Genomic DNA, 12,587 nt, shown 5'->3' on the forward strand with positions numbered 1-12,587 from the left:
ACTTTGGGATTTAATACCAGTTAATTAATCCAGCCCATTAGCCCCAAAAACCTCAATGAATATGTGAAGTGCTACTAATGCAATAAGCTCCTTAGTTAATAAAGACAAGGTTCGCTTCAAGGAAATGATGGCACCGCATTCATTGACTTAATCAACTATCTGCAACACTTCACTGACAGCGAATAACAGGCCACAACAAATATGTTGGATCAACATCATAATCTACTTAGTTCATTTCTTTAAAAAAAAAATGTGGGTTTATTGTCAGTCACTTCCAAGAAATGGGAAAATAGTTCCAACATATCCATGCATCAAATAAACAATTCCTATAGTTAATGAGATATTATCAATACCAGTTGTGAGTATACATCTTTAAAAAGAAAATATAAAAGTACATTCCAGAATGAGTGACTTTATGGTCCTCAAAAACAATGTGATCAAAAAATCATGTTACCTTGTTTACTGTGTTTGTTTCTCCCTGGGGCTTCTTGATGGCTTTGGAAGGGTTTCCCAAATGGGTAGGGGTTAAACATTTATTGGGTGATATGACCATATATATATGTTCATGTCAACACCCCGTCCCCCACCTCCAGTATTAGATATGTTTATTTCAGTCAGTGACCGGTGCAGAATATATGACAATAGAATATAACAATACATCATTAATTAAAGGATTCCAGAATATTTCATAAATCCAAAAGATCCCTTATACATAGTCAGTCGGGCACTTGTACACATAATCACAAATCTTTCATATTTTGCAATAATACAGGATACATTTCTTATTTCTACCTAAAAGGAGAGCTTTTAATTTAGCAAGTCTTTAAGTGGCCCTTGAATCAGTCAAGATAGGATAAAGCAATTCCTGAAATGGCTAATGATGGGCCTGAAAGGGGTGGGAAGGGGAGGGGCCCCAAGGTGGGCATATAAATTGCTATGATTCCTAACCATATTCTGCACAATCATGCCACTTTTGGATAAACAGTGGTAAACAAGTTGAGAAAGACTGCTCTAAAGTCAACCCTACATATTATGAAACTACAGTTCTCATCAGCTCTGGCAAGAAGTTGTAGTAGAGAAAACTGGGAAGAGTAGTTTTAAAAGAACACATGAATCTGCCTTATACTAAGTCAGACTTTGGTCTATAAAGTTCAATGTTATTTGCTCAGACGTCAGCTATCCAGAATCTCAGGTAGATGAATTTCATGTCAGCTCCTACCAGATCTTTTCAACTAAGGTTGCTAGGCTGTTGCCAGGGGAGATTAGCACAATGTTGTATGTGCCATAATGTCACTTCAAAAAAAAAAAAGGCATAATGTTATGTCACTCTAGGAATTGCCATAACCATAGAGTTTTGGCTCATTCCTTGAGTTACATATTGTTACTTCTAGTTCTTCCTCATGTGTGACCCTGACTCCACCCCCCCCCCACTGCAGCTTGGAGCAACCATGTTTTACTTGGAGATGCTTTCAATTAAACCTGGGACTCTCAATTTTTGAACCAGGATTTCTTTTTCATACTATTTATATAGATCCAAAATCACAAAGGCAAAATAAATTGATAAACTGGCTAGCAGAGCAGAGGACATGACAAGAGGACATCTCATAGCAAACTGACAGATGTTTGCTTGTCATCAAATAAAGGACCAGCACTGAGACGCTATCACTGGCTGTACATCCCAAGAATCCGCCCACTAGATGTTTAGGAATTCATCCCTTCCATTCACAGTTCAGTGGTATTTGCTGCTGAAAACACAGGTGTAATCATGGGAGGTGCTACTGCAATGCAAAAAGTCCAAAGTGGTCCTATATCATCTTAAGCTACTGGTGCAGTAAACCTTTATGTGATTAAATTATGGCTTAGGTTGAAAAGCTCTGAATATGGGTAGAATGGATGGAAATAGATGGCCCAGTACTACAGCACTAGGCTGAATTATTTAGCTGCTGAGTCCCTTCCAATGCATGTCCACAGGGAGTCATTTAGCTCCTGTAAGTCTCTTGATTACTATAGCCTCAGTTGACAGAGACCCATGGGAAGCAACCGAATTGCTATGTAATTAGAAGGCTGTTGCGTTTTAGCTAGCCCCAGCACGTGCCCTTTTCAAGGGAAGGTCAGAAGTGGAGAGGAAGCCATCTTTTGGGAAAACTAATCTTCCACAATGGATCAGCTTGTTGAACCAGAGTTTTCTGAAGCATACTTTGGAACATACTCTGAAAACTACTGGCAGAGTTATATTTTCACCACCAGCTGAGCCAGTAGGGCAAGATCCTCTACAATCAAAAACTCCTATTTCAGGATGCCACAGATATTTGGATTTAGGAGTTTGCACTGTGACTCTCATTATCACTACCCTATAAATAATGGGAACATTATTATTTTATTCACCCACATCAATGCAAAGTCTAAACCCAGGTCTGTTAAAAAGTAGTAGGTCTGCCCTATTTCTGGAGTGGGGTGTATCTTAAGATGGATGTAAAAATTAGAGGTTTCCTCATGCCCATGTATAATCCAGTTTCCAAAAACTTGTCTATGTGTGTCTGATTGTCTATGAATTATTAACTTCATAGGAGTGTTGTTTTGTATATAGGGCTTAGTGTTGCCAGCCCCCTGGTTGGGCAGAGCATCCCTTGCCCCTGCCTCTTGGTGTAGCAGTGGGATTTTTTAAAAGTCTGCCAAGACAATGATATCACATTATTTTTGACATGAAAACCAGAAGTGATGTGATGCCTCTTAGGAAGCTTCAGAGACTGTATGGTAAAATCAAAGAGTTTCCAGTGATTCCTAGAGTTTTTCCAGGTTTTTTTCCCCAGAAGTGATATCAACACTGATGGCTGCTCCCCTATGCCCCCATCACTCCTCTGGTTACCAGGCTAGTAGGAATGCTAACTGTGGTTTGAGAAATGCCTGGAGAACTGGAGGTGGTATCTATGGAAGGCATATCTTAGGGAACAGAGAGATCTTAGTGAGGATGTGATGTCATATAGTCCACCCTCCAATGTTGCTGTTTGCTCTTTAGGAACTGATCTCTGTAGTCCCCCCACCTTTGCTAAACAGGAGGGGAAGTGGCTGAGAAAAGAATAGCTCCATATCAATGTTCTAGAATTACCCCATGTCATTGTGGTCTTCCCCATAGAGTTTAAGGGGAATTCCTAGAATGCTGCTTAGAAATTACACTGCATCTTCCCCAAAATTTGTCCTCCCCACAACAATGAAGCATTCCCCCTTAGATCTCTTTATGGGATTCTCATAATGGTCTCTCTTTTCGAGTACATTTTTGATAGGCTGGCCATGGTAACTGGACCCGATTGTGTATTCACAGTAACAACTTAAAACACAGAGCATGGATGCCAAGCGAATAGGGAGAGGGCAGCTGCATCACATGCATCCCCCTTTCCCAGTACATTCCCCACCACCAGAAACACACACAGGAACGTATTTTGGCTGCCCGATCACAAAATTACCCAACACAATGAGGAGAACATTTTATTTTTATGGAGGGCACATAGCTTTGCAGTCCTGCAGCAACGCAGACCATGCTATTAAAAAAGCCAGAACTGGAGAGAAGAGGGTGGGTGCCAGTGTGGGCAGAATGCCACAAAGACTGTTGTGTATTTCTCCCTCCACATACGCTTGCCCCTGTTTGTTCCCTGGATCACAGAGCAGCAAGAAGTGGCAAATCGTGATTTTGTGATTTCCCTCATCTTGAAACAAATCTGGGGGTAACTTGTGCCAGCCAGTTGTGACCTCCAGGTTGCTGCCATTATCCAGTAAAAATAGCACTAAAGCTTGTGAGAAATGAGAGGCTGTCTAGGGGCAAATTCCTCGTGCAGAATCGGTCTAGCAATTTGATTATTCGGCCATTTAAACAATGATTCCATTCTTTCACAAGAACTAATGACAGGAAAAGTGTGAAGATATATGTATGATCTATGTGCATCCTGCAGATACTCCTTCCTGAAACACTGATTTCACAGAATGTTCCTTGAAAACTGCAGTACTTATAACTCCTCACTCCTCTGTAATCGGCCTATTGATCTTTACTTCTATAAGTAATAGTCTGCAAGAGCAAGACCATTTCCTAAAATTAGACTTATTATCTATCCAGAAAAACAGCAAAAAGACCATAGCCCCCCCCCCCCCAATAATAAAACCTGTGACATTGCATTTGGTGGAGAAGCATCTTTGGAAGGCTAAAAAAGGACCTTGCACTCTGACAAGAAAAGGCCCTGTAGTTTTCAAGAAGATAAATTAACATCAGATGTCATGTCTAAAGCTGACACGTGAAGCTGTCTAAGACTGAGTCAAACCATAGGTCTATCAAGGTCAGTTCCATGTATTCTGACTGACAATAGCTCTCCGTGGTCACAGGAAGAGTTCCTTTCACATCTCTGAAATGATAGGGAAAGGAGAAGACACCAGACATTTTGAAGATTTCCAGATGGAATATCATCCTCTTAGTTTGTCAAGTGCCACCAAAGGGATAAAAAAGTCCAGGTGCTTGATATTAGCAGCACTGGAGTGGAGTAGGGGAACAGTCCTGCCTATGCAGAGTTGAATTATGTAAAGTTTATTGCAATGACAGGATTGCAAGAAGAATGAACAGAGCTGGGTTCTTCCAGCAGCAACGAGGAAGGAGAAACAAGTGTAGCCATCAGTCAGTTTTGAATGGCTAAAAGCATGTAGTGTACCAATCCTCTAAGTTCAGGTGGACTAAATCCATTCTTTATCCATATTTGCATTGATTAAACTGCTCAAATGGATGGAGGATAGCAACAGCATTCCAGTTCAAATGCTATATCCTTTGTATGTTTGCCTGCTTCTTAGTGGGCTGGATTGCCAAAGTTAGAGGATTAAAACCTGGGTGGGTGGGAGAGGGCGCCCATTTTGATGGTTGCTTTGAACATAACTGGAGCCATACTGAATCAAATCAAAAATTAGGCTTGCTGTTTGTCTAACCCATGGCAGAAAAAACCCCATCCTCGGCCCCAATCCCCCACCTTCAGTGCTTTGATGAGTGGAAAAGTTGAGCACCATTGATTTTTCCCAATCGCAGCACCCATACAACCAAGAGAACTGGCAGTATTCTCTTTTACTAGACTGGTTCAAGTAATTGTAAATAAAAGCTTGGGGAGGGTCGAATTGAAGCATATACTCCACCTGGCCCTTAGGCTGCACCATGGCACACATACGTAGAAATCTGTGGTCAAAATATGCTTCTTAAGACCTATTGCTCCAAAGCTAATGTTTCAGTCGCTATTTCTGTTTATTTCTCTGTGTGGAAAGGCCTTTGAAACTTATAATCTCTGTCCTGATCTACTTTTCTCTTTTGCTACCAAAGAACAATCTTGAGAAGAAAACACACACACACCAAAAAAAAAAAAATCAAAATGGAGCTAAGGGGACAGTTTGGAAAACTACAGAAAATATAGTCGACAAGACAATGGCATTTCAAGGCCATTTAGAGATAATGTTGTGATTCAGAAGCTTTTAGCTCCTGTTTGGAGGCAAGAAACAAAGCCATGATGTGCACTGGGCCCCATCTGGTTAATGTCCCATACATTATTACTGTAAAACACAAGGCCTCAGTCTCCAGACTAAACAGAACACAAACCATTGCTGGCTTTTATGATATCGTAAAGTGGCATTTTAACATCCTGAGATCAAGGCTGGGTGTAATGTGATGGAGGTCCTTCCGTTTCAGAGGGAATATTTTACTTTAGTTCATGGGAGTACCGAAGTGATTGTGGCAGTCCCATCAATGTCTGCTAGAAGTAGTGACTATCATAGCCATACCATTCAGCTGTCATGTGGAATGAAAAAGGTCCAAGTCGAATGCCAGCCACCATGAAAATCTTTGATTCTTCATAATGATGCAGAGGACAAAAAGAAAGACATAGGACCATTCCACACAACGGTGGCCGCACTGGGCTACGAGCCTTGCGGTGCTGTGGAGCAGAAAGCTCTGCAGTTTACTGTGTCCCCACAAGGGACACATTTCAGCACCAGATTAACTCTGGCATTGAAATGTGTCCCCCCGGGAAACAAAGCAGTGGCAGAATAGTTCTGCCATGTGAGGGGGTGCCGCAGGGGGGGGGGTTATTTTAAAGGAGTGTGGGACTGCATGGAATGCAAAATAACTTCCTGCAAAATAGAAATGAATGCCCCACTTTGCCCCGTGTTGTGGCAAAGCGCCATAAAGCAGACTGGGGCATTATTTGCCTCCACTGGGCCATACGGGCCTGCTGCAGGACAGGCTCTGCTGGCCCCCATAGTGGCAAAGGGAACACAGATTTTCCTGCATCCCCTTAGCCCGGGCCAACTGAGATCCTGATCCACAGCAAGCCCAGGAGGGGGCCTGCCCAGTGGCCGCATCACGTGGAATCAGGGATTTGGCCCGCTTCCATGTGATCACCCTCTCGGCTATATCCACCCATGCAGTATCAGCCATAGACAGACAGATATATAGAGTCTCTATCTGGTTTGTGGATATAAGATATATATTGAAATTGCCAAGACAGCCTAATCTGAAAATGCTTAAATCCAATGATTAAAGCCATGAAGAAACAAGTCAGATATTTCTACAAACCTGAAAAAACATCCCAGATTTGCAAAAAATCTGAAATCTAAACAAAACAAAAAACATGGAGAGGTTAAAATACCCCAAATACTCAAATGAAACAAGGACAGCCTGCAGGTTTAAGAAACAGAAGCTTCCAGTGGCTGTTACTAGGCAGCCACAGTATTCTATGCTTGGTTTCTGCCAAGGAAAGTGAAAGGAGGAAAGGTAGGGGGAGGACAATAAAGGCTGATTGGAGAGAAGGAAGCATGAAAAAGGAGAGAGGCTGTGGGGACTCTCAAGAAAGGGGAAGAGGTTGTAGTGGGGGAGGATGAAATGAGACGGCCCCCAGCAAGTCCTTGCAAGTCTTTCATGTGTGTGTGTGTCTGTGATGTAGATATGATAATTTGGGTGCAAAAAAACAGAACATAAAGAATTATAGGACATAAAGAATCATGGGTTTTATTCACCCAACAGAGAAGTTTAACCAAATGGGGAATTTTCTGGTCAAAACATCAAGGATGGGAGATCAGAATATCATCAAATAAATTGGGGCAAATGAGTATAAAGAAATAAATTAAGCTCTTTAGATCATACTGGATATTAAGATCACTATATTGCAACACAACAAAACGAAAATTCGAAGGAGAGCAAGTAGAAAGAGCTACAGAATTGGAATTCATTAATATTCTGTGTGACAGGCACCATTTGAATAAGGATTATGAATGGCTTTCTGCTATAAAATGTAATTGGCTTCTATACGTTTACATGCGGAATTCATATTTAGTGCCATAGCAATTGTTTAGCGTTCCTGCTTGACATGAACAAATGTTTCCATTAACTTTCTTTGTGCTGAGTTTCCCCATCCTGGAATAGGCAGGATGGAGTGTCGGTAGGTTGGTGGGGGGAGTGCGAATTTCCCCTTATTTTTTTTTCCTATTATGTTTAACTTCCACAGGAGCACCTACCCATTTTTCAGTCCCATTTGTGCAGCTGCTGAAGCTCATGTCTCAATGCAGAGGAGTCAGTCACTTCCAAAACCAGGGCCCTGTGTGTGTGGAACCAATATGTCATTTGCACAATGGCCTGCAGTGACGCCAGAGAGGGATATTCATGATGCAATTCTAAAGCGATTACAGCCGTTGAATCCCATTGACTTCCCCAGATTTAGTAGAGTAAAGCTCCGTTACGGATGGCGCTGTCTGTCGGCAACACGTCGCATGCGTATGAATCATTTCTAGGATTGTGCGCTGAGACTCAGGCGCAGAGTCTTATGACGGTTTCCTTGGCAGTTTTCTTTTAATCTAAAATAGTCCGGGTAGGCTGTGAATTGGTTGAATGGGAGGCATGTGGAGAGAGCCATCTTCACCTTTTCACTTTTCATCCTCAAAACCACTTTCCCCAAGATACTTTTTGGCACTAAAGATTCATCCCTCCCCCAATTGCCAATATATTTTTCCCCTGAAGGTTTTTTTTTTTAAGTCTGCTGAGTAGTATGTGCGTGCTTGTGTGATCCTGATCCTCAGAGCTGCAAATAGGGTCTAATACAGGGGTAGTCAAATTGCGGCCCTCCAGATGTCCGTGGACTACAATTCCCAGGAGCCCCTGCCAGCAAATTCCCAGGAGCCCCTGCCAGCAAATGCTGGCAGGGGCTCCTGGGAATTGTAGTCCACGGACATCTGGAGGGCCGCAGTTTGACTACCCCTGGTCTAACAAATTGTTTGCTTTTCTGTCTTATGACCTTACTCATAGATTGCACAATCTGCCCTTGCTAAAATTTATTAGGCAGGTTTTTGACCTTGCTTTTTGCTCTAATAGGAACTGGAAGTGGTCTAAAAGAATCCAAAAATGCAGTTTGAATAAATATATCACTGAAATAAATAGCAAAACTAATAAACTGAACAAACCAAGAGAATACCGATGACATCATGGGCTCATCCTGACTCCATTGGACTCAATAAACATTACCGGATGCAAGTCCAGGGCCAGGATCCCTTTGGCTCTTGCCAAAAAGTTCTTCCCTCTAGATACATCCAAGCTTCTGTACCTGCAATTGGCAAGGTAACAGAAGTTCTGCCTGAGTTCTAAAGGCATGTTCCTCTTTTGCTGAAAGGGTCTCTGATCACACCTGAGTTAATTTTCCTATACCACACACACATACACATAACAGAGCAATGAATGGACCACAAAAACCCAGGTGTGAGCCAAAACCCAAGTCACTGGAGTCTCAGATGCCAGTCATGAAGGCTAAAAATTCAATTCAGATGGCTTGTTCACACATGAGCCTTGCCACCTGATATACATAGTTATCAATTGATGCACGTGAATGTAAGAGCCATTTAAATGTCCCCTACTGGTACTATCTGTATTCACATGCTTATTTCTGTGGTTCTCTGAACTGGAACATTAGTGTTGCCCCTGTCTGCCTTGTCTCACTGATGCTGAAAAGTTATATGCCTCCTCTTCCGTCATCATGTTGACCTGAATCTTCTCTTTGTCTTTTCTCTAGGTCCCTCACCATATGAAAACCTTGCCCTACTATAGCTATGACCAACCAGTGATTGGATACTGCCAAGCCCACAAACCCCTCCATGTAAATAAGGGATATGACACCATTTCCCGGGACCAGGCCGAAACCACCAACATGGAGCTCAGTCGAGATCATAGCTTCATTGCTACAATTGCACGTTCTGCTGCTCCAACTATTTACATTGAAAGAATACCAAACTGAGGGAATTGCTTTCCTGAGAGTTCAGAAGGGGCGGGAGGGTTCTTTTATTCCAGGGAGGGGGGAACCTTTGATTCAAGATGGAACACTGAAGTTTGCCATTTCCGGTTGACAAACATTTCCATGCAAGCAGAGAGGCAAACAAAACGACCAGTTACATGAGGAGGACTGCGGAACTTCAGAAGAGTCACCTTGCAGTATGAAATCGGAGAACTTCAGGATTTCCTTTGGCTTTAAACTGTTGAACAAACTTCTTGGTGTAAATATCAAAGAAAGATTGTCAAGTTCTTATTACAAACGTTAGATTTCACTCTAGCAACATAAAGGGATGGATTAAAAGTTTTGTTTGTATATTTGATTTTTCTACACTGCACGGTTCCTTGGAAGGAGAACCACAGGTACAAATATGGGGTTGGGGCAGACATCAAATGGAGTTCCAGGCATTATTTCTTTAAGTGTTTTGCACTCTTAGAGGATTTCTTTAATGTTTTCCCCTCCTTTTTTCCCTTTGTTTTGGGAACAAATCAACCCAAGATCTCTTTTCTTTTTTCTTATGAGGGTGGGCAAACAGTACTATAATTTCAGACTCCAAACATGGTGTTAAAGGCTTAAGTTTAACCAAAAGGACATTGGTAGTTCATGTGAAAGAACAAAGAGGTGAAACAGACAAACCTTGGGTGCATGTACATTTAAGATCCATGCTGTACCTTTATGGGGTGGGGGATCCTTTGGTTTTCTTCCTATCTTCATTGTGCTTCATTGTTGACACTACAATTATGTTTGGGATTCTAAAAACAGCATTAAAAAAGAGAGAGAATTTATTAATTAAGAGCTCACCAGTGAAATGTGTAGCAAGGCTAAATGAGGGATGGGGAGAAGGATTTGGGGTACGGTAATTTCCATAATGTAGTCAATAGGGTGAAAATTGTTAGGATGGGTTGAAAGAAGATCCTGGGGAAAAAATGATGGCTAGTGTGATTTAAACAAAGGAGGATGTGTAACATTGTTTGATTTATTTTTAATTAATTATTCTGATCAGTTAGCTTTTGTGTAGTTTTTATCAATAAAAGGACAAAAAAGTGGTGGGGAAAACAAACCTATTATTTTGTGGCTAGGATGCTACAACACAACTAATCTAATGACTGAATATTTTCTCTAGCTGCTGTGTGCAACGACCTCTGCAATCAACAGATGTTTGAACCAGATGGATTTTTAGTCTGCATTATAAAATATGGTGATGTTATAAGTTCCATGGGCACCCTTGGCATATTTAAACCCCCTTGTCATGAGTAAAAACCAAAGTAAAATAACAGTGCAATAAAAGGCAGGCTTACTCCATCCTAAGCCCCTTGACCTTAGAAATTTGATTGAGAAGTGAACTACACAATGGGATGGGGATGATCCAGGGATCCAAAGATGTGATGTTGGGCTTGGGGCAAAACACAGTCCTGGTGTCTTCTTATCCCCTCCCCCAAATGCTGTCCATGCATAACATGAGAGTATTTAACTACATGGATTAAGAACGTAATATACATAATTTTGTAGGTTGAATGTGATGCTAAATTAATAACCATGAATAACCATGAATATTTGATTTATATACCACCACTCTCGGCCAGGCCGACTCACGGCAAAGGTTTATGATAGTTGACTGCATCTCAGTGCCAGGGCAACTGAGATCTTGGTTCAAATGTCAAACATCCTTGAAAGAAACCAGGATGTAAGAATATCATTGTGTTCTTGGCATTTCCTGTTTAAGCAAAGTTGATTCATTGAGAAGAATTCAGAAGAGGATCAGAAACAGGTAAGACCTGACAGTGCAAGCAGGTGAGTCAACATCATGGAGGATCAGTGCAACTTAGAAGGTCCCAGTCTGACAAGTAGAATATTTGCAAATTCTAGGCTTTTGTGTTGCATTTTTCAGAGACAGTTACCAGTATGTTCAGGGGAGGATTGCAGGATTGGATTAGGACCTGATAAATCCAGGCTCAAATCTCCGTTAAGCCAGAACATTCAGTCAGTGAACTTGGGCATGCCACTGTCCCACAGTCAGCCTACCCGGATGGTTGGACATATATACATATAGACAGATTTAAACAGAGGTTATGCTAATGGTAGACTGGCAAGTTGTCCATATCCTAGGGAAAGGCAGGCACACAAGTTCCATTTAATTGGATCAAATCCTTTAAATTCAAGATTTAATTTGACAGGATAATCCCTTAAATGTTTTGAATGCTTTGGCTTGTGTTGCATAGATGAGCCATTCAATCAACCTGATCTCCATGGACAGCTCTGGGGAGTCTGGAGTCTGCATCAAGCCTGCAGGACTTAGAAGCTGCTGCCACCCACATGAGCAGTCAATGAACTGACTATTTTTTGCTGATGGATGTTTATGCCTGAGCACTGGAGCTAGACAGCCCTGGCAATGATCGCATCTCAAGATTAATCAGTCAATTGTTTGCACAGAGTTGGATGCATGGGGGAGGGATTTTGTGTTATTCTACTGCCAAGCAATATAACCAACTAAAAATAAAATCTGAACCAAAATGCAAACTTAGTAAAAGAAGGCCCACTTGATTGAAGAAGTCAGATGTATTAAGGTCTTAGAGATCCCATTTCCTTCAGCTGGAAATGGTCTGAATTCTTCCACTCAAAATAGCGACAATCACAGTGGAAAAGGACTGTCCCTGCACTGCTTCTCACCCAATGAGTGAGAGGAGAGAAGAAGAAGAGTTGGTTCTCATGCCCACTTTTCTCTATTTTGAAGAGCCTCAATGCAGGTTACATTGGCTTTCTCTTCTTCTCCCCACAACAGTCACTTTGTGAGGTAGGTAGGGCTGAGAGACGTTTGAGTGAATTGTGTCTGAACCAAGGTCACCCAGCTAGCTTCATGTGGAGGAGTGGGGAATCAAACCCAGTTTTCCAGATTAGAGTCCTCCAGTCTTAGCCGCTCACCATAGTGACTGAGTGGTAGAGCTGGCTCAGTGGTAGTGCAGAAGGTCCCTGAAGGTCAATACCCAACATCTTGAGTTTAAAGGAACAGGCAGCAGGTCATGTGAATGACCTCACCCCTCTGGAGAGCCACTACTAATCTGAGTAGACAATACTGACTTTGATGGACCAATACTCTGGTTCAGTATAAGGCAGTTTTATGTGAGCAAAGGCAGAAGGTTCCATGTTACATCCAGCTGCTCATCCTAGCCAACTGTTAGATGGACAATGACAGACAAACAGAGATGTAGGACAGAGAAGAACAAAGGTTTTGGTCCTCTCCACACTGTTTTTATTGGTAGTTTAGGTAGC

The 12,587-nt window shown here is 41.9% G+C and overlaps 1 protein-coding gene across 2 annotated transcripts in view; it reads left to right on the forward strand.

Moving 5' to 3' along the window:
* The window catches only part of LRRTM4 (leucine rich repeat transmembrane neuronal 4), a 399,594-nt gene extending 389,228 nt beyond the window's left edge, over positions 1 to 10,366 (forward strand). Inside the window, exon 4 of one of the 2 annotated variants that reach the window (XR_013225893.1) lies at positions 9,066 to 9,142. Coding sequence is in view for 1 of the 2 variants with exons in the window: in XM_077306075.1 (XP_077162190.1) it covers positions 9,066 to 9,287 (222 nt within the window). In the remaining variant the exon portion in view is untranslated. Of the gene's footprint in view, positions 1 to 9,065 lie in introns of both variants that reach the window. The other variant, XM_077306075.1, reaches the window with a different exon arrangement.
* Positions 10,367 to 12,587: the final 2,221 nt, after the last annotated feature.

Source organism: Paroedura picta, chromosome 12 (assembly GCF_049243985.1).
Source record: "Paroedura picta isolate Pp20150507F chromosome 12, Ppicta_v3.0, whole genome shotgun sequence".
NCBI classification, from domain to species: domain Eukaryota; kingdom Metazoa; phylum Chordata; class Lepidosauria; order Squamata; family Gekkonidae; genus Paroedura; species Paroedura picta.